The 22,707-nt window shown below is 45.1% G+C and overlaps 1 protein-coding gene and 1 long non-coding RNA gene across 25 annotated transcripts in view; one reads left to right on the top strand and one right to left on the bottom strand.

Annotated features, from left to right (window-relative positions):
- Nucleotides 1–22,045, top strand: part of TENM3 (teneurin transmembrane protein 3) — a 1,282,904-nt gene extending 1,260,859 nt beyond the window's left edge. For all 24 annotated transcript variants that reach the window (XM_045452383.1, XM_045452387.1, XM_045452410.1 and 21 more), the window contains 5 exons: nucleotides 437–672; nucleotides 7,961–8,257; nucleotides 11,330–12,941; nucleotides 15,720–15,850; nucleotides 18,431–22,045. In XM_045452383.1, the coding sequence (XP_045308339.1) occupies nucleotides 437–672; nucleotides 7,961–8,257; nucleotides 11,330–12,941; nucleotides 15,720–15,850; nucleotides 18,431–19,186 (3,032 nt within the window). In that variant the 3' untranslated portion in view covers nucleotides 19,187–22,045. The remainder of the gene's footprint in view (nucleotides 1–436; nucleotides 673–7,960; nucleotides 8,258–11,329; nucleotides 12,942–15,719; nucleotides 15,851–18,430) is intronic.
- On the bottom strand, nucleotides 10,782–18,423 carry LOC123584904. The gene is made up of 3 exons (XR_006705738.1): nucleotides 18,320–18,423; nucleotides 14,735–14,850; nucleotides 10,782–11,073 (listed from the first exon to the last, which is right to left on the bottom strand). It is a non-coding gene; the product is annotated as an uncharacterized LOC123584904 (long non-coding RNA).
- Nucleotides 22,046–22,707: the final 662 nt, after the last annotated feature.

The raw sequence follows: 22,707 nt of genomic DNA on the forward strand, positions 1-22,707 counted from the left end.
CAGGGTGTAGACGTGAGATCTCTTCGAAAGATCTTTAGTACAGGATAGATGGGTTTAGGGGAGGGGAGTCTTCTGAGAGCCTGGCAGTCACACCCTGGCTAAAAGAGCACAGAGGTGGCTCTTTCCAGAACGTCCACTGCACATCTGTGGAGACTCAGCCCTCACTTCTTTTGTCAGGCAGATGAGAAAAAGGAATCTAAAGTGGCGAAGGGCTTTAAATTCTGCCTTTAGTATGCAGCCGGTTCTGTTACAGCAGGAAATGCCAGAAATCAACGTTGTTTCGATACGTTCTAAAAGGACGTCATTGAGTACTTTTTATTTCCTGACAAGCGGAGTTCGGTCAGCATTTGAGAAGTGTGGAACCCTTCTGACTGCACAGCCAACCAAGTGTTGAGTCCAGACTTACAGTTCATGTTTTCCGCTCCTTGTTCTTCAGATCAGTTACGCAACAGCTACCAGATCGGGTACGACGGCTCCCTTCGAATCATCTACGCCAGCGGCCTGGATTCGCACTACCAGACGGAGCCGCATGTCCTGGCCGGCACGGCGAATCCCACCGTTGCCAAGAGAAACATGAGCCTTCCTGGAGAAAACGGGCAAAATTTGGTGGAGTGGAGGTTCCGAAAAGAGCAAGCCCAAGGAAGAGTCAACGTCTTTGGTCGAAAGCTTAGGGTAAGCCGGTGTCGGACGGCAGGTGACGGGGCCGAGCCGTCCCCGAGGGTGCCAGCGGTCACCCTCCCCAGTCCAGGCCTGCCCTCGGCACAGGGCCTTCCCCAAGAGCACCAGGTCACTCCAACCGCCACGCCATTAGATGATTCGTGATAAAAGCCAGCTCTTGGAGAAAAGCTTTTTTTCTCGAGATAGCCATGATTAAAAATCAGTTCTTCCCTGGGGCGCCCCGGGGGGCTCAGTCGGTTCAGCGTCCGACTCGTGATTTCGGCTCAGGTCATGATCTCACAGTTCATGGGCTCGAGCCCCACGTCGGGCTCTGTGCTGACAGCTCGGAGTCTGGAGCCTGCTTCGGATGCTGTGTCTCCCCCTCTCTCTGCCCCTCTCCTGCTCACACTCTGTCTCTCTCTGTCTCTGAAAAATAAATAAACGTTAAAAAAAAATTAAAAAGAAAGAAAGAAATGGACTGGCCATTGAAAGGTGGATCCTTTCTTTGCATCCTCAGCATTTTTAAAGTGTAGTTGGGATGCATGGGAGAATATCAATGACGGAACCTGACTGCTGCCTCCTCACCATTGATTTGTATTGTTTTTATGAGGAACGCAACGATACTTCTGATTATGCTAGTGTAATTGATCTGTGCAGAATGTTCTCTGCATTGCCTTGTTGGGTGTTGTTTTTTTGTTTTGTTTTGTTTTTTTCCCTCCCTCTCACATCATGGGCCAAATATAACTAGAAAGCAAGCTGTGATTTATGTCAGCTATTTGCTAGAGACAACACAGATTAGGTACTAAAACACAGGTTACAAGAAACCTCCTTCAGACCACTATAAACTGAACCTGATTCATCCTTTCTATTAGCAAACAGATTTTAGTTGATCAGATGAATGTAGAGAACTATTCCTAAAATTACTTCCCCTTGCCATTAAAAAAAAAAAAAAAGTACTTAAAAAAAATCAAGGAGAGAGAACACAACATGAAGCATAACCAATAATGTCCTTTTTTTTCCTGCACCAAAAATGGCTAAATTATTATTATAACAGGCCAGCATTATATACCTTGACAGTCCTTCCGAGTGAGAAACAGCTAATGCATGCTGTCTCTGGCTCTTTGCAAGACATAGAAACGAAGTAGGAGAGAATCAGTAGATCAAACACACACTGTATCCAACTTACAGGTTATGTTCTGATTCCACTTCAATTTCAAGGCAGGTGTTGGGGACGCTCAATCCGTGGTCTCCTGGAGCCAGTGCTGTGCGCTCCCACCTGACCCACATCCAGGCTGCGGGAGCCAGGATGCCCCAGCTCCGAGCCCCCCGGTTCAGCGGCTCTGGCAGGCAGGAGCTAGGGGAGGCCAGAGAGAGGCTTGCTCAGTGGGAGAAGTAAGGAGAAAAAGCGAGAGATCGCTAGAAGGGAAGAGCTAGGTGAGAGTGGAAGGGAAAGTGACAGGCAAGAAAACCAGCTCCAGGCTTGCTTTGATCACATCCGCAGGGTCGGTCTGTGACCCAAGGACACGGTAGCTCCCGCCTTTTCCTCCACTGTGTGCTGTGCCCCCCTCCACCTCTTCCCAGGCCCCCTGCTGCCTTGGGCCATTGCAGCCTGGAAGCGAGTTCACAGGCCTTATCTTATCCAGCTGTATCCCTATAATGGGCATGATGTCCCTGGACACATGCGCACCTGTGCGCACACACACACACACACACACACAGTCCCACCTGTTCTCAGACACAGGACTTCCTTCACCAAAAGATACAAACATGCTACTCACATTTATTGCTCTCCATTCCGCATACCAGAGATGACAGAGCGCCGACTAGAATTCAAAAAACGTGCGTTCTAGGTCAGCCTCCACTTTTTTTGTTAATGATGAGCCTTATGGGGAAATCGTAACATCTCGCAGACTTCATTTGCCTCGTGTATCCCATGATATCCGTGTCAGGATATAAGTAAGTTAACATTATCTAGATAATATTGTAGCATTGTGACGTTATAACAGACATTATATATGTTATAGATATTGACCTTATAGCACAGACCATGCATACAGTATTATATGCCGTGGATACACATAAGGGATAAATACCATTTACCCTGCCCTGCCTCCATTTCACACAGTTGTTACAGAATCAAATGAGATAATGTGAGAAAATACTTTACAACTAAATAAAAGGCATGATTATATATCCCCTGCCCCTAACCTGGAGAACCTCTACCACATATGCAGACATTGGGCATTTATACCCACACGGCGGGTGAGGAAGAAAGCCATTTCGCACCCTGGTTAGGAAAACAGAACAAAAGAAGGAAGAGTGTGAGAAATACATTGCCCAGGAACGGACCACGTAACATGTTGCCTTCTCTTCTTGGAGACAAGCTATGTTTAAGTGTATCCTCTGTTTCTTTGTAACATGGCTCTTCTAGGCATGAAAAGAAATTTAGGAAGAGTAGAGGAAATCCTGTCTTACATCTCTGGTTCTCTGCCTGATTCAAAATGAAGCAAATACTTTCTCCGGGGGAAGAAAAGAGAGTGCACGCAGGCATGGGTGTTGGTTTCTTCTAAACAGCGGAACCACAGTGCCTTGGCAAGATATTTCAGAGAATATGCTATTCAGAGTGGCCTGTTCAGTCACACTGGAAAGAGATTTCCAGCTGATACGTGTGATTGCTCTCCTAGAGACAATGCCGAGATCACAAGGGAGGGTTTCTTACTTTCAGGATAAAATTGGATGTGCCAGCTCTGACTGCTAATTCCATTCCTCTGTGGTTCTGAGGGGGAAATTCTGGGGAGAAAGTGATGATCTGAAAATCTGGTTTAAGGACTGGATGTGGAGTCTGCCCGAGAACATCTCCTCTCTTACCTTCCGTTATTTCCTAGCAGAAACTTCCTTTCATTCTTAAGGTATATGCCTGCATTCAACCAAGTGCCTGACACAGAGTGGGCGCTCAGATATTTATTTGATGAATGAATGAGGAGAAGCCAGCCTTATAATACAGATTATTTCTCTGCATCCAGATCTAAGAGAGAAGCTATATGAATAGTACATCCTTGCAAATGTTTGACTGCTATAAACAAACCTAACTCTAAGTAGATTACATAGATATAATAGATATAACACCGGATATTGTAGTTAAAAAAGTTTTTTTTATTAAGCAAGGAGTAGAAAAGGAAAATAAGAAACCAGCAACATTTAAAGCATGTTCTATGAAACATGCATTAAGGCGTAAGGGAAATACCGTAGGAAATAACAAGCAAATGAAATCGAGGGATGTGAAAAAGCATTGCAAAATAAAGATTAGACATTTCCATGGCTTGCTTTGTTTGTGGCCAAGTTAAAAATAAAAAAGACACAGGCATAAAAATTGCTTGTCTCTCTCTTATCATGTTGCTGGACACTGGAACCAGCCTTTAATCAGTTATAAAAAAAAAAAAACCAAAAAACCTGCTATGGCATTCTGAAAAGAAAACCCATCTTCTAAACTTGCCCAGAATTCAGATGCTTTAAAGGAGAAGAATTAGTGAATCGTTTCAGAAGGAAATCCTCAAAATTTGAAAGGCGAAAGGGTGTTTAAAGGCACACGTAAATACGATAGCGTGCTTCGATCTTCCTCTGCGCGTCACATTAGCGTGCTATGCTGTTTCTCACTTGGAGCCCAGGGGCGCAGCCTTCGATGGGATTGTGCAGTGCGGTTAGCACTGGCTGACGTGCAGAGGCACAAGACGATCTGCAGCCAGTTGATGTTCCAGCAGCGACACAAGGGAGCCGTGATGTTGTCACCAAGTATCCTGGGTAATGAGCCAGCCCTCCCTCGCTTCCCTCCATAACATTCCAGATACGTGAACATAATCCGATTGTGCTTTGTGTCTGTAAACATAAAGACAGTGTGTAACGTCTTTATGCCTTGGTTTTCCAAGCATTCTATGGGGAAGACGATAACTACCCCCCTTCCCAATATCAAAGGGACGCTGTGATTCATTATAGTCGTGCTGGACATGATCTTCGAAAATGAGGAATTTTCCGCGCTTACTTGAAAGAAATGCTATGGAGCACAAAGGACGTCGTGGTGATCTCTTATCCAAACACGACATTTGGATTCATTTTTATGTAGCTGGAGGGATGGTAATGATCTGATCTAAGGGTTTTCATGTTAGATGAACTATTCAATTTAAATTGATATTTTTTATCTTAAAACTATTAGAAGGCCACTGGGATGTGGAACAGTGCTGGTCCTTTATGATTGTCAAAAAAAAAAAAAAAGAAAAGAAAAAAAAGGTTGGAAAGTTGCCATAATTTCAAAAAGGTATAGTTAAAGTAGGACCGTGTCCTAGAACGGAAATGTCCCTTGACTTCTGCCCTTTGTTTATAATACTGGAAGGAGAAAGTCTGGGCGTGTATGGAAAGAACAGAGAAGACAAAAGATCTGTTAGTATCTTTTGAAATTTTACATACTGAATAACAACGACTTGTGCCTGGAAACAGTAAAGGTGATTAAAACCTTGGCCTGTGCTGGGAATGTTGGGGAAAACACAACCCATTCTAATTTTTCCCCCACTGCTTCAGCTAGAGGATGCAAGAAAGGCATTGCATATACAGTGGTCATCTGGACAGAAAGGAAAATGTAGACTTTTGCCCAGATGTTCAGTCTCACAGTGCTTCTAGATGTTTCCGTATGGTGACATGTTCGGTATGGTGGCACACACAATGGCTACTGTAATGACACCCACTCGCCCGTCACCTGGGTGCTCTGGCACTGCGTAGCCCTGTCCACAAACCAGAGAAACGAGTCAAGTGCCATAGAAGGGGTGCAGGCGGTGAAAAGGCGGGCTCCGGGCCTCTCCCTGCCCGTCTCCATTTAGTACCCGGGCCCTCTTAGCAGGCCTGCCGTCCAGATTGCTCCCGCTGTAACCAGAGGCGACGACGCTGCAGAGATAAAGGGTGGTTGAGGCAGGCAATAAAGAATTGAAATACAAATTAAAATGAATACGAAGTAAAATACAAACACATGAGGCAATCCTGTGGGCAGCACAGTCCGTGGGAGCAACACAGTGAGGCTCACATGGCTGTTGGCAGCCTGGAATAACCCAAGGAAGGAGAAAAGGGGGGAAATCTAAACATTCAGCATTGTTTTTTGTTTTGTGTGGTCTTTTCCCTTTTAAATCACAATGGGAGAAACACAAGAACCATAGGAAACCGTTCAAATCGTGCAAAACCTCTTCCTAAGGCATCGATAATTTTGTGCAAATAGAAGCTGAAGGCTGGATTCTGCCAGTTCAGTATTGAGTCAGTTTAATAGCAAATCAAATCCTCCTACAGGCTTTAAAATACGTATTTGTGAATATTAGCTAGCAGCTTCTCTCCGAGGTCCGCGAAGCAGTCTGCAAAGCCAAGCTCGTGAGGTTTCACAAAATTCACGTGAGGCAGGGACTAACATGCAGACGTGTCCACGTGGGAAAGCCCAGAAAGCCTTTCGCTGGCTGGCCAGTCAGAATCCAATCAGGGTCATTGACAGAAGCCTAAAGCCTCTCATGCAAGTGCTTCACAGATCGACAAACAGCTTCAGAGAAGCGAAAGCCCAGAGTCACGCTGCCTCTAGACCCTGTCAGGTATGGAGATCAGGCCTCTAGACTCCTGGGTTCCTCCCCCCAGCTCCCCACCCCACACACACCTGACACACCTATGGCAGAGCGGGCTATTTCCCCCACCGCAGCTGGATCTGAAAGGATTGAACTGGAAAATGAAGATGTCCTGATTTCCGTCCGGGGTTCTACCCTTTCTCGGTGTCCGCGAATCACCTGTCTGGGTGCTTTTGTGCCCCCAGCATCACTTCACCTGTTAAGCATGAACTTCTGAGTAGTTTATATCTTTACTTCTCTGTACCTTTCCATGGACTTTACAATACTCCCCTTGAACCACTGACTGAAAAATTTTAAGCCTAAAGAATACTTTTTCATGGGGCTTGAATGTCAATGATAGACTGCACAAATTAGTTTTATCCCAGATTTTACATAATATACATGTGTATTACATGTTCACATACACATACATGTTCGCATATATGTAAGTGTGGATGTGGCATGCGTGCATATGTGTGCGTAACCGATCGGTGGCAGCTGTCCATTTTGAAAGTTCTAGCTAAGACATGTTCGTGTAAGAGTAAGCTTTTCCCATTTAATTTTTAACAATCCCGGAGTCAATCCACATTCTGGTAGGTACAAGCTATCACCTCCCCAAAGCTTCTATCTTGCTGTAGAAAATCCATTTTTCAAGCAGAGTTTAAATTTTTTTAATGTTTATTTTTGAGAGAGAGAGACAGAGTGCAAGCAGGGGAGGCACAGAGAGAGGGAGACACAGAATCCGAAGCAGGCTCTAGGCTCTGTCCTGCCAGACGTGGGGCTCGAACTCGTGGAACTGTGAGATCATGGCCTGAGCCAAAGTCGGATGCTTAACCGACTGAGCCACCCGGGGGGCCCCGTTAAAGTAGAGTTTAACCGAGGCCACATTTCCATTGCCAGAACGAATGCTGGATTGTATGTGCCTTGGATCACAGACAGTAATAGCCAAATGTAGTCAAAGATTCTGGACATCGCACAGAGCCACAGAGAGACCCTATTACAACAATATGGTGCTAGATTTGTAAACTTACCACAAGACTCAGACCGTGTAGATGCGGGAGCAAAGCATCTGAAAGTCCCTGCCAGTTAACCAGATGTTATCAAAGGGAAAGGCATTCTAAAAACTTGTGACATTTCAGCACTGGGCCAAAAGCAATGATCATGTTTGTAACCTCCTGCTATTGAAACTCATTAATAATTTACAGTAATGGGGGTTCCAACTTCTACTTAACCTGTTCTTCAAAGGGCCGGAGTCACATTTACCACTTTTATTTAATGTAGCCATGATTATTCTACGAAGCAATTATTTTCCAGGGTCTTAGGGAGGGAGGGGCCTTGAGGAATTTACAGTGATTTACCAGCTTCATATCTTCTGGGCAACCGTTAAAGCAAATACGTTTTGGTATTTTTTCTTATCGGTTGTACTTTAAGTTTACAACATTTAATTGAAAAGGTTTTGAACAAACGCCAGGCTGTCTTTCTGCTTAATGAAACCTTTTAAAAGAGCTGTTAATCTACTGCCTTGCACTCGTACCCAAGAAGTTGCTAAATTAATTTACTGACAAAAGAGAATCCATCATCATAAATGGTGTTTAAACAATAGTAGGGGACTCTGAAGAGTAATAAGGGACTAGCGTTGGAATAGCATGATGTATGTGATCGTGCTGTTTGTGTTGTAACAGGTTAATGGCAGAAACCTCCTTTCCGTTGACTTTGATCGAACAACAAAGACAGAAAAGATCTATGATGACCACCGTAAATTCCTGCTGAGGATTGCCTACGACACGTCGGGACACCCAACTCTGTGGTTGCCCAGCAGCAAGCTGATGGCCGTCAACGTCACCTACTCATCCACTGGTCAAATTGCCAGTGTCCAGCGGGGAACCACTAGCGAGAAGGTGGATTATGACGGCCAGGGGAGGATCGTGTCTCGGGTCTTCGCTGACGGCAAAACGTGGAGTTACACCTACTTGGAAAAGGTAGGCCTGTGCCGTGAGAGTCAAGAGGGAAGCGATGATTAGTAGTTCTCAGCGATCACCCAGGGCTCTGCGGGGGAGAAAAACGGTGGCATGTGACTGAGCTCCATTTGTTATTCTAAGCATCAACATGTAAGTCACACTGGTACCGCAGTGATGAATTTCTGCATTAGCAAAGTAGTTTTTCCTTAGTTAAGTTCTACTACCTGAGACCCTTTTAAGTGATTTATGCCGCAAACAAACAAGCAATCACACTGTCCACCTGCCAAGTTTGTACATCGACAACATCCACAAATGAGACCTTGAGCATGGAAGTCATTTGTAAATAATCTCCGTGCTAGCTCTTTCATTTAGGAAAGAGCCTTACGTTAGCCCAGTTGAAGCTGTCACTTTTGTGTTGTTGCTGGCAGAGCATCAACATAGCCAGAAAAAGCACGTAGATCCTATTTATGCATTATTAACCAAAAGAGGCTATTTTTTTTAGAAAGCCACATTTCAGGTGATCTGTGGCGTCTCTCATTTCTTCTGCATATCCAGGGCGTAAGCATCCTATCTTAAGACTTTCGTCCATTCTTCAGCTCTAGGCACAACACCAAAAATGATTTAAGGTTCTCCACGCGCCAGATGCCGAGTCGCAGTCTGACAGGTGTGGGGCCAGTGACTGTGGTCCAGAGGGATGAAAGCGAAAGGAAAAGAACAGGGAACTGGCCACCTCCCTGCAATTCCCTTCTTAAAAAACATAATCCACCAAAGAGCGCGTTCACGGAGGGTTTCATCTGCCTTTGAGACGAACCTTAGCGCTGGGAAATGGTCCCTTTTTGCTTTCCAATACCTATCACGCCCCCGAGCATGCAGCAGCCTAAGTTAGAAACTCAACGCTTCATGGCGACCGCCTCCAGCCTTACACGCATCGCACACAGTGACCTGTCGCATCCGAGACTCACGTCCGTGCCATTGTTGTGCTCCCCTTACGTGGTCCTGTTCACTTAGAGGTGCTCTACACCACTCCTCAGTCTAAACCTTAACCCCGCCGCATGGGAGTCGTCCCGTCTGCTTCTAGACAGCCGAGAGACGCAGGCCACCCTTCCAGAGAACCAGTGTCGGGTTCGGAGGTCACCACTGGCTGCCTCCCAGCTTCAGAATCCTTCCAGCCAGGACCCTACTTGCCAGTCAGTCTGTTTCTCGCAGACCTGTTTATCTGCTCTCCTTCCAAGAGACTCACCCTTGAGATAATGGACGGTGCCCATTAGATGACAAGTTTCCCTCCACGTTATTCATCACACTCATTAGCTACTCAACCGGTGATTTGTTGAGAGACCACAGAGGAAGCCCCACTATACACACACTTCCCTGGGAACCGGTCCTCGTGCCTGGGAAACACGTCACCCTCCGGCCTAACAAACCCCAAGACAGCTTGCTCCTGAAGAAACTGGGAATGGATCCCCATTTCATATCCTGGAGCGCTTTTCCCAATTTAAATTAAGTAACATTACAGAGAAGCATAACAGAAACACCCAGACCCTGAAAATTGATAGCAGTGATCATAAATGTCACGAAAAAAGGTTTCAAAGGAGACAAGGAGCAGGTCATTGATAAGAGCCACTGTCGTGAAATGACACCAGCGGTAACTGAGATCAGTCACACTCTCATTATCAGTGGGGATCGGAGAAGCCAACAAGTGCTTTCATCATCTCCCAGATCCCTAAGATCCACCCAGACCGTTTCCATTTGCTTGCTAGGACAGGCACACTAGGCCAAAACTTAGAGCAAGACAAGAAATATTTTATTAACTCCCATCAGATGGGATTTTAAATGACTACACAGCTAGGTACTACTTCCTACGAATTTAGCAAGAATCCAAGCCTTCCTTAGCGCAATGCCAACTGTCGGGAACCGTCCAAGGCATCCACCTCACAGCCCGCGGACAAAGACTGCCCCTAGGTGCGCCCGCAGAAGGCACTCAGCAGAAGCCTGTTGCCCAAAGTGCTTTCAAAGATGGTGGACGGTAAAGAGAGAGGGAGCGAGCCTTGGACGAGGGATTATGTGTTTCTCTGGCAAGAGCAAAGCCTGAGTCCCGGGAGGGCTCCTAACACACACCTGCTCCTAGATCTGCGGTCGTTCCCTTTGGCCTCGCGGGGTGTGGAGGAGACTTCCTCAAAGGAGACAGTCGCCCATGCTCTGCTTTACTGTTTACTGTTGGGCCTGAGGGTTGAGCTTCTCTCAGGCTGGCCTAATAAATGACTGCCTTTTGTCTTTCTGCGGACGAGCAGAGCTCCTTTTAATCTATAGGTCTATTCACTCCCTAACTTAGCTCCCAAGTCGAATGCAGCCCAGAAACCGTTCTTACCGCACCTGGGATTCAAATCAGATTCAATTACTTACAAAAGGAAGTTTCAAAATGCAGGTTTTATTGTCATTCCAGGTGACAGGTAAGCATTTGCAAACCAACAAACAAACAAAAACCATATCTGGGTCCGTGGTACGGCTCTCATCGTGCGAGTTAGCAGTGTTTGTCGACATCGATGCTTTCTACACACATTCTCCAGTTTGGGCTCATTTTATGTCTCTTCTTCATGAAGCAATATTTTGAATGCTTCGCTCCTCCCCCAGATGCACTGGAAATGAAAACATGATTTGAGTGGCTCTTCAATCAGACGAGGGGGAAAAGCCACCTCACTAAATAATTGCTAATTATGGAGAGGATCGCATTTCCCATATGCTGTTTTCTCCTTGAAATATTGTCTTTAAAGCAGCTTTGCGCGTGCCTGTATTATGACTTATCCAAATCCATCGACAATCTGCTGCCTGGCTGTGAGTGCCTGGAAGAAGAATGGTACAATTGTGACAAGTGGCACGTTATGAATCTTGAGCCACTAATTGCAGAACCCCTCACGATTAAGCGTCCAAGCAAATTAGGCAGGGAATCGTTAACAACATGTAAGGTCAAGGATAACTCAATTAAAATGAAAATCATTTTCTCCAGCGGAATGTTTGTGTATATGTGGTCACCGAACCTCTGTTCTTGCTTCCCCTGCTCACGAAAATATGGAATAACAGTATGTTCTGTCTTTGCAGTCCATGGTTCTCCTGCTCCACAGCCAGAGGCAGTACATCTTCGAATATGACATGTGGGACCGGCTGTCGGCCATCACCATGCCGAGCGTGGCTCGCCACACCATGCAGACCATCCGGTCCATTGGCTACTACCGCAACATATACAACCCCCCAGAAAGCAACGCCTCCGTCATCACGGACTACAATGAGGAAGGGCTCCTTCTGCAAACGGCCTTCCTGGGTACGAGTCGGAGGGTCTTGTTCAAGTACAGAAGGCAGACCAGGCTCTCGGAAATTTTATATGATAGCACGAGAGTCAGCTTTACCTACGATGAAACAGCGGGCGTCCTGAAAACCGTAAACCTCCAGAGTGATGGTTTTATTTGCACCATTAGATACAGGCAGATCGGTCCCCTGATTGACAGGCAGATTTTCCGCTTCAGCGAAGATGGGATGGTAAATGCGAGATTTGACTATAGCTATGACAACAGCTTTCGAGTGACCAGCATGCAGGGTGTCATCAACGAGACGCCACTGCCCATTGATCTCTATCAGTTTGATGACATTTCTGGCAAAGTTGAGCAGTTCGGAAAATTTGGAGTTATATATTACGACATTAACCAGATCATCTCCACGGCCGTAATGACGTACACAAAGCACTTTGACGCCCACGGCCGCATCAAGGAAATTCAGTATGAGATATTCAGATCCCTCATGTACTGGATTACGATTCAATACGATAACATGGGTCGGGTAACCAAAAGAGAAATTAAAATAGGGCCCTTTGCCAACACTACCAAATACGCTTACGAATATGATGTTGATGGGCAGCTCCAGACGGTTTATCTGAATGAAAAGATCATGTGGCGTTACAACTATGACCTGAATGGAAACCTCCATCTGCTGAACCCGAGCAGCAGTGCGCGTCTGACGCCTCTTCGCTATGACCTGCGAGACAGAATCACTCGACTGGGGGACGTTCAGTACCGGCTGGATGAAGATGGGTTCCTGCGTCAACGAGGCACAGAGATCTTCGAGTATAGCTCCAAGGGGCTTCTGACTCGCGTTTACAGCAAAGGCAGCGGCTGGACCGTGATCTATCGTTACGATGGCCTGGGAAGGCGTGTATCTAGCAAAACCAGTCTGGGACAGCACCTGCAGTTTTTTTATGCGGACTTAACCTATCCCACTAGGATTACTCATGTCTACAACCATTCCAGCTCAGAAATCACTTCTCTCTATTATGATCTCCAAGGACATCTTTTTGCCATGGAAATCAGCAGTGGGGATGAATTCTACATTGCCTCAGATAACACAGGGACACCCTTGGCCGTTTTCAGTAGCAATGGGCTTATGCTAAAACAGATTCAGTATACTGCATATGGTGAAATCTATTTTGATTCCAATATTGACTTTCAGCTGGTAATTGGATTTCATGGTGGCTTATATGACCCACTCACAAAATTAATCCACTTTGGGGAAAGAGATTATGATATTTTGGCAGGACGATGGACGACGCCTGACATAGAAATCTGGAAGAAAATCGGGAAGGACCCAGCTCCTTTTAACCTCTACATGTTTAGGAATAATAACCCTGCAAGCAAAATCCATGATGTGAAAGATTACATCACAGGTAAGCATTTTATTTTTCCTTTCCAAGTGCTGAATCACTTCAATCCTTATATGAACACACAAAACAACGGGAGTTTCTTTCTCTGCCCTTCCATTTTAGTCACGCAAAATCAAATGCCTAACCTTTTAAAGGTATTTATTTCTCTATGAAACCACAGAGAAGCCAGAAAGGGAAACCAAGACATGGTTTTTTACTTCCTGTTCTGTCTACAATGCCCAAGGCCGCAATTTTCTGAAATGATGCTGAATGAAGAGAGGTGATATGGGGGTATGGAAAACAGGGTGAACTTGGGAGCCCCCAAATTGGAGTTCCAATCCCAACCTGTCTCTGTTAAGTCGTGTGGCTTTATACACAAGTCACATATATTTTTTTTTTTTTTTTAGTCTGTTCCCTTAACAATGAAATGGGGAGAATAATGCCTACCTTACGGTAGAAGATGTAATAAAATATATGCAGTTCTGCTTTGAACGGTTAACTACCTTACAGATGTGTCCTGTTGGTTTTCCTCTTATACGTGTGTGAAGCTCTGATGGAAGAATCAGTGTGGCACACAGCACAGTGTGACTCACCATCGCATCCCTCTCCACCGCCATCACCTTGGGACAGTAAAGGAACAGCTTCTCCCACCACTTGCTTAGCCAGTGGGTCCCAGTTCCGTTCTCACTACTGTCTTCATGCCACCTGGTGCAGCTCTTGCGCGGTGGCACCACTAACAGACACACTAGTTTTTCTGCCAGTGTGGGGATACGAAGATCTCTCCAAGTTTAGCGCATGATCCAGGTGGGGAAAAAAAAAAAAAAAAAAAAAAAAAAATCGTCTGATCCCACTTCTGCCACCACAAAACCACCAGGATGAGAGAGACCAGGGCTATGCAAGCACCACTCTGGTTCCTGACTTCTCCGCTCATCCTCCACTGCATGGATTCTGAGTCCTTCTGGTTCCACCTTCCTTTCCTGAATTACACTACCATAATCACCCTCTGTGCCGCATTTATGTTTCCTGGAGGCAGCTTCTTTCCTGTTTCCTCTTTTTGTTTTTGGTTTGGTGTGAGGCTTTCTGTTTTGTTTTGGCTTGTGTTAGATGCTCCTCCAGGCAGGCTCTTTTCTTGCGCAATATTGGAGGCATACTGAGACGCCTGTTTTCTCAGTTCTTGGTACAGCTCTCAAAATGCTGCCCTCTGTTCATTTCACATCTGCCTCCTGCTTCCCCAGACTGCCGAAAGCTTGTCATAGCTCTCCTCCGTGTGAACCAGCTGACGCTCCCTTCGTTCAGAATCCTGATTCAGCAACACCCTCATGGTATTCTCCTTCGGGTGTCTCATTACACATCTGCATCCGAGTCCCATGATGCTGGCAATATTTTTCAGTACTTAACACCCTGTGATTTCTTTCTTTCTTTCTTTCTTTTTTTTCACTGTTACACAGACATCATTCATAGTAGGAGAAACTTTGCCCCCGACACTACCATTCAGGAGAATTTTCTCCAAAACATAAGACCCCTTATAATCTTATATACACTCACTCTCTCACTCTTGCTCTCTCTTTCTCTCTCTCTCTCTCTCTCTCTCTCACACACACACACACACAGAGTATCACTTTCTATTCTACATGATGAACTTGGGATTTCAACAACAACAACACCCCTCCTTTTAAAAGAGGGAGAAAACCACTGGTTTTATAGCCATATGATGTTTGGACACAGGATCTGCCAGCCTGGTGATGAGGTGAGAGTTTGTGCCCCAGAGAAGGAAATAGGAAGCAGGTGGTTCTCCATCATCCTGGCAAGCAGTTTACCACTGGTTATTTAAGAGGTGTTGACAGGGTCTGGCTGAAATGCTGGAAAGCCCACAGCTCCTGAATTCATCCTCTCCTAGCAACGTGGGCTACAGGGAATGCCATAGCAGCATTTTCTGAAAAACATCAAAAGAGAGATGGAACAGCATAAAATATATTAGGTGAAATGCAATTTCAAATTTTCCAGCAATGTGCTTAATATATAAAATAATCTACACCCAACTGTACTCATAAAGCTGCAAGCCTGCTGAGTAGTTCTGTAACATTATAACCTCCAGAATAGAATAAAAGCCTGATTCTGAGCTTAATGGCTTTTGGAGTCACATGGCAGTATTTTAAAATACCATTTTAAAGGTTTCCAGGTTCTCTCCCCAAAAAGTTCGCCTCCACCTGTGCACAGTGAGCCTTTGAAGTCATAGCTGATGGTGATCAGAACTTCTGTGCCCCTGGCCAGTCCTGCCAGCCTTCAGCATTCATCTTTGATTAAGAATCAACTGTTGATTTTAATTCTCTCAATTTAGGGGTTTTATTAATAGAAAATGGGTTGTGGAAGCCGCCTATCCTTGGGCAGTTGCTTTTGAAAGCCAGTAACATACAACTTCTATTTAAGACCAGTCTTTGCTAACTACAGAAGCCCTTTGTTTTCCTCCACTGGGTCTCCTTCGTGCTGCTGTGCGTTGTTGTTGCCCTCCGTTACCACTTATTCCTCACACAGGATGCAACTTCGCACTCGTGACAGTTTATCTAGTCTCACTGAGTACCTATTAGACTGGGTTTTCTGTAGCCCTTGGCATCGTTTCATCACTGAGGCTATTGTCTTCGTGTCTGAAAATAGAGAGTGGGTGTCGCATTGTAGAATGAAGGCAAACATCTTGTTTGTGAACTTGGGTGTTTTGTTTTTGTTTTTTAGTTTCAGGTAAGGAATGAAATTTCTGAGAGCACAAAATAACTCTAACACCTTTCCTTTCGAACGTTCTTCCCCTAGATGTTAACAGCTGGCTGGTGACATTTGGCTTCCATTTGCACAATGCTATTCCTGGATTCCCCGTTCCCAAATTTGATTTAACGGAGCCTTCTTACGAACTTGTGAAGAGTCAGCAGTGGGAGGATGTGCCGGTAAGAAACAAAAAGCAAAACTATGAAAAGGTGATAGATGGCTTATCTGCACCTACCTTCCCCCTTTAATCAAACTACCCTTGTGAAAACTGCACCAAAGATACTTTTTGATTTTTTTTTTGACTCTTTTAGGGAAGAAAAACATCACTTCCCTCCACATTTCTGTTCAGCAAACTAGGGGCCTGTTAAACAGGCTTAAATCTGTTCTTAGTGATGCTAATAAAAACATAAAAAGACATTATCCGAAGGTAATAAAATGAGGGAGATCATTTTTGAGTGCAAGGTTTCTACAGAGAACCCCCATGAAAGCACATTTATAGCGCTTGGGACCTTAAGGCAAAGATACAATAAACAGGAGGGCAGGGGATTCATATTACAAATTAGCAGGCCCACAAACAACGCCACGAAGTTCAACTTTTTTCAAATATGAACAGTGTGTCATGGGGAAAGATTGAAAATAAAAATAAAATGTCCTCTGGTAAAGCTCCATCTGCAACTAGGTGTTTATAGAATTTTCCTGAAAATAACATTTCAGGAGGCCTATAATTGTTCCGAGAGCTAAAAGAAAAGAAAAAGAATGCAAAATTGCAAAGTCAAAGCTGCCATTTCAGAAATTGCCACTTTTAATTCCCACCATTCAGAGATCAGAAAGGAATGTACAAGAAAACACTAGAGTTTCTAGCTTAAAGCAAGAATAATTAAAGATCAAGAAATTGGGTTACCCCATAATGATAAGGAGAAGAGAGTGCAGAGTTTCTTAGAAAGATTAAACCCCCCCCCCCCCCCGCCTTGAGCAATTCCCTATGATTTCAGTGAATACAAAGAGAAAAGGCAATCCTGGCTAGAACACACACACACACACACACACACAAGTATATTCAAACCCAATACCTCTGTTTTCTGGTACATGTTTCATACTTAACATAAAACAGTTCCTTCTTCGGGGCGCCTGAGCGGCTCAGTCGCTTAATCATCCGACTCTTGATTGCAGCTCAGGTCACTAGCCCATGGTTCCTAAGATCAAGCCCCTTGTGGGGCTCTTTCCCTCTTTCTCTGCCTCTCCCCCACTAGCGCTCTCTCGGTCTCTCAAAATAAACTTAAAAATTTTTTTTTAAATAAAAATGAAACAATTTCTTCTTCAAGATGTCACCTTTACATTTTAAGAAGCAAAACGCATCGAGTTTCCAAGGTCTGGCCACCATTTTAACATTTCTAAGTACAAATATGTCTACACCAGTAAAGTGTCATGCAGAGAAGACACCGTGAAGTTTCCTAGTGCATTTGAACAGGCATGTCCTAATTGTGTACGACTTTCCAACATGTCTGAAAACACTTAAGTCTTACTGTACAAATGGACTTGCCAACTTTGTTTCCTAGGCAGTCTTGTACATACGGTGCAAGTTCTCTGTCAAGAGAAACGCACCATAAGGACAGCTCAGGGAATCCCTGCCAAAGACACTGAGGCTGCCCCAAGTGCCCAAACACAAATGTTTCTTTCACTGCTGCAGATGAAACAGATGTTTCCATTTGGGAAACACTGGCCAGACAAGCATCTGGTCGTAGCAGAAATGGCCGAGTTAAGATGCCCCCAATTTAAAGCATTTGCCAGTGTAGATGGTCCACCGTCCCTAAGTCTACCAAAAATGTTTGCCTAAAGTAATAAATACTCGCCTCCAGCTGTCCCATTGTGCGCTCGTGCCCGTACACTTCTGCAATTATGCTGGCGGAGATTCAGTTGAAAACTGTGTGCACCAGGAGGGAGTACAGAGTTTACCTAAATTAAAGCACACGAATTTCAAAACCTGTGAAGTGGGACGCAGTCATCCCGCAGCGAGCGCCACAGCCTTTCCAACCCTTGCCTGTGTTGGCTGCTTTTTCCTCAGGCTCCCAGGCAGAAAGCTGCTGTGATGGAGACCCTGATAAGCTCGTTCCCCAAATGGGATGGGCGTGGGAAAGGGACATCTAGAAATCCAAGGGAAAAGCTAAAACCAGATTTTGCCCACGTTTGCCCAGATTTTGAAACTACACACCTCTTAATACGTGATGGAGTCACCTCTTTTTACGTTTCCAAACACATTTGGATTGGGGCGCCTGGGTGGCTCAGTCGGTTGAACCTCCAGCTTCGGCTCAGGTCATGATCTCACGGTTAGTGAGTTCAAGCCCCGCGGCGGGCTCTGCGCTGACAGCTCAGAGCCTGGAGCCTGTTTCAGATTCTGTCTCCCTCTCGCTCTGCCCTGACCCTGCTTGTGCTCTCTCTGTCTCTAAAATAAATAAACATTAAAAAAAAAAAAAAATTAAAAAAAAAAATACATTTGGATCAACTTGAAGGGAGGGGACCCTGAGCGAATTCCTCTGCCCAGAGTTTTTTGAGCTTTTTCCTCTCCAAAGAACCCGACTGGGGTTTTAATAAATGCCTGGGAGCTCTCCACAGAAGTACCCCCCCCCCCCCACACACACACACACACACACCTCTTTTTGTCGTCGTCGTCGTCAGGACTGGGACCCTGGCCCCCCAGGTGGCCAAGAGCTACAGCTGTTCTCTAAACCGAACCCCCCTCCCCGTTCTGTTTCGCTTTTCAGCCCATTTTCGGAGTTCAGCAACAAGTGGCGAGGCAGGCCAAGGCCTTCCTGTCCCTGGGGAAGATGGCAGAGGTCCAGGTGAGCAGGCGCAGGGGCGGCGGCGCGCCCTCGTGGCTGTGGTTCGCCACGGTCAAGTCGCTGATCGGCAAGGGCGTCATGCTGGCCGTCAGCCAGGGCCGCGTGCAGACCAACGTGCTCAACATCGCCAACGAGGACTGCATCAAGGTGGCGGCCGTGCTCAACAACGCCTTCTACCTGGAGAACCTGCACTTCACCATCGAGGGCAAGGACACGCACTACTTCATCAAGACCACCACGCCCGAGAGCGACCTGGGCACGCTGCGGCTGACGAGCGGCCGCAAGGCCCTGGAGAACGGCATCAACGTGACCGTGTCGCAGTCCACGACCGTGGTCAACGGCAGGACTCGCAGGTTCGCCGACGTGGAGATGCAGTTCGGCGCGCTGGCGCTGCACGTGCGCTACGGCATGACCCTGGACGAGGAGAAGGCGCGCATCCTGGAGCAGGCGCGGCAGCGCGCGCTCGCCCGGGCCTGGGCGCGCGAGCAGCAGCGCGTGCGCGACGGCGAGGAGGGCGCGCGCCTCTGGACGGAGGGCGAGAAGCGGCAGCTGCTGAGCGCCGGCAAGGTGCAGGGCTACGACGGGTACTACGTACTCTCGGTGGAGCAGTACCCCGAGCTGGCCGACAGCGCCAACAACATCCAGTTCCTCCGACAAAGCGAGATCGGCAAGAGGTAACCCCCCCGGGCCCGGCTGCCGGGGACGGACGGCGGCCACCCCCGCGCTGGGAGGCGGACCCAGCGGGTGTCGCTGCGTTTCTCTTGAGCTACACCGCACCTCTGCTCGGATTATTCTGTAGCACAATCCGAATCGGACTCTCCGACACAGAAGAGCCTTCCAGGAGAATGATACTGCTATTAAAAAAAAAAAAAAAAAAAAAAAAAAAAAAAAAAATCCTCCCCCCCCACCCCGAAAAACAAAAACAAAAAAACTTTTTTCTGAATGACCTTAAAGGTGATCGGCTTTAAAGAATATGTTTACATATGCATATCGCTGCACTCAGTTGGACTGAAAGTATTAAAAGGAAAAATAAATAAATAAGTGAAAGAAAGGAAAAAAAAGGCCTAAACATTTTGGGCTAGGCCGTCTGTTCCTTCGAGCCACTGTATTTAAGGTAAAAATGCATACGGTGTGTCCAGATATTACCGAATTGTCGACCTTTGCTTACAAGAAGTAGTCTCTCTGCATAGGATGTGATCTATATCTCTGTTAATTTTAAAATGTGGGGCAAAATTACTGTTTATAGACAACCCAATTGCTTTCCCTGTGCTGCTTTGTAAAAGGACTTTGGCACAAGTGACTTCTGCGACGGCGGGGATTTCATAACGGATTTTACAATGCTAACGTGGTTTGCCTTGGGGAAAAAAACTGGCAAATAGAATCCATGTCACTGATAAGCAAAGGAAACCCTGATTTTTTTGTAAATTATGTGAGACAAGTTGTTTATGGATTTTTATATGAATTACAATTTACTGTACATCAAATATTAGTCTCAGAGGAGTTAATTTATGTAAAGTGTTTAAAAAGTTTATACTTAAAAATAAAACGATAAAAACATGTGAACTGTGTGATTTTTTTAAAAGGATTGCACCTTTTGTTATCTGTTATAGCTGTACAGTATAAATTATTATATTGTAGAGATATAACGACTTATGCCTATAATGTCCAGAAGTGTTAATATTTTTGTATTAGGTTGAAAAAAAATGTGCAACTTTCTATCACTAGATGGATAGGACAGTGCAATCCTAAGTGGGTGGCTAATCAGAGAACTCCTTTCTCTTTCTTCTCTTTTTCATCAGGCCAGTGTCCTCAACCTTTATCAACTAAGAGGCACCTAGAAAACTAAGGCTGGTGGAATGTAGCGGAAGATACAGAAAAAAAAACAAAAAACAAAACAAAAACTGGGCGGGAGAGGTCCTTTCTCGTCCCTAAAAGTCGAGGGGAGTTGATATAATTAACCACAGGGTTTTTACTGTTACCATTCCTTGAAGCTCCATTTCTCGATGGAGGCAAGAGACCACATCAGATGTTCCGAAAGGATCTGATGTAGTCGTGACCGTAAACATGTGTCTTAAGATCTAGGGAAGATAGCAGAAGCCGAGCAGCGCCGAGAGGGCCAGATGGAGAAGGTCAGGGTCGCTCCGCTAGTCTGGGGTTTGGACCATCAGGTCACCAAGAGGGACGCAAAAGGGAGACAAAAAGCTCCCGTGAGCCCCCGTGACCCAACCATCCCGGGAGCTGGTTTGAATGGCAGCCTCTGCTCTGTCTCCGGGAAGCGGGGGGGGGGGGATGGGGGTGGCACATCCAGCTGGACGCCAACCGCCAGCCGTGCCCTCCCGCACACGCGTGCGAGTGGGACCGCGCGTGGCCGCCATCTGCCCTTCTGTGCCGGCCCACCGCGCTTGCAAATCTCTTTCGTGAGCACTAAATTCAGCCACAAAAATATTTTTAGAAAATATTTCTCAGTTCATTGAGCTATAGTACACTGTTTTCCTCTATGTATAATGGTGATAAAATATAGCAAGTGAACATGTCGTAAATATAAAGGTTCAAGTGATGTATTGAAAATAATTTTCTAACTGCTTTGTATGTATCACATACTCTAAATTGCACAGTAGGCGTGTTTATTAAACAGATTGGCTGGGAAAGTTTCAAAATAGCTACTGAATTTACAGTATCAGTGCTATTACTGTCTTTGTGTATTTGGTAGAGCATACCGAAGTAATTAATCTTCTAATGAATGCTGATATTTTATTAGAATGAAAGCACAGATTAGCATTAATATTTTTTATCCTGGAAATCCTTTGGCAAGTATTATGAAGCCCCAGTTTAGAAAACTATGAGATTTCAAACCACATGAACATGGCTCTGTTTTACAGTTTATTTTTTAACCTGTTAACTTAGGTGTTTGCAGTTCTGTTCCGATGGAATTTCTGCAGGACTGTATTTAGCATGCTGTAAGTACTTTTGGTTAAAATAGGCTCTGAGTCTAAATCCTCAGAAAGTGTCTCTGATGTATTGACCATGAAAAGCTTGTACCACATGACAGAAGTGAAACCATAATCTTACCCTCTTCTCGACATGGACTGGTCCTTTACACTGGCACCGATAAATAACAGATTTGGAGTATCTCCTGGTGCTTCTTTTTAGATGAAGTCAAATCAACCCAATTAGTGTCTTGTTAGTAGGTATAATGAGCCTATTTCTTTCTAAAAAGACTTGTGATCTGGACATGCTTTTACAAGAAATAGTGACCTTGGGGAATATGTAAACAAAAGACCTTTTTCTAAGAGTTGCGGGGGTGGGGGACTGGATAAGGAAAAGAATTAGCTTACAAAAAAAAAAAAAAAGAAATTGATATTCAAAGTATTTTAGGCACAGCCAGTCAAAATGCTTTCATGATATTTTGAGATGTAAATTTTGTCTGATTTGTATTGTTCTTTTCATTTGCCTTCTTAACTTTATATGTGACCTGAATTTTCCATAACTTGACTATAGATTGCATCTAGGCATTCCAATAAAAGCCAACCCAATGTGTGTGTGTTTATATATTTTTTTTTAAATCTTGGGCTACCCAGCTCGTGTTTCATTGTGGAAATGCAAAAAGATGCCGTTGGGGGATTGATTCGTCCGCAGCCCAGTTGGTAATATCTTTTCTTTGAATTTTTTTTTTTTTTTTTTTTTCCGTCCACTGGCCAGACTACCAGCTCAGCAGTGTGGACTTCACAGGGGACTCTTCCCATGGCCTACTTTAGAAAAACGTTAACTACACCCCCACAAAGCCAAACATTATCACCGTAAAGAAGAATAAAAAAAAAAAAAAAAATACTGCCCATTACTGCTCGAAAACAGGCCTCGTTCCTGTGATCCTGGCAATAAGTGCTTCATTAAAACACTTGATTAGAATAATCAGTTTAGGCCTGATAGGCTCCCAGCCTCCTGGAGATGTCTAAATCTACATAGAGGCCGGCTGATGAGAGAGGATGCTTAGTTCAGCAATTCCAGGCTGGCAGGCCGGGGCTTTGATTTTAGTCTGAAAAGGCGGCTTCATCACATTTGCTTTGTAGTGACAACATGTTGATCCAACAAGAATCAGGTCACTCCGCTTGGCAAACTGGTCTACTTTTTTTTTTTTTTTTTTTTTTTTTTTACTCCTTAAATTAGAGTGTAACACGCTCCAACCGGGGAAACCCAGAAAA

Source organism: Leopardus geoffroyi, chromosome B1 (genome assembly GCF_018350155.1).
Source record: "Leopardus geoffroyi isolate Oge1 chromosome B1, O.geoffroyi_Oge1_pat1.0, whole genome shotgun sequence".
Taxonomy (NCBI): Eukaryota; Metazoa; Chordata; class Mammalia; order Carnivora; family Felidae; genus Leopardus; species Leopardus geoffroyi.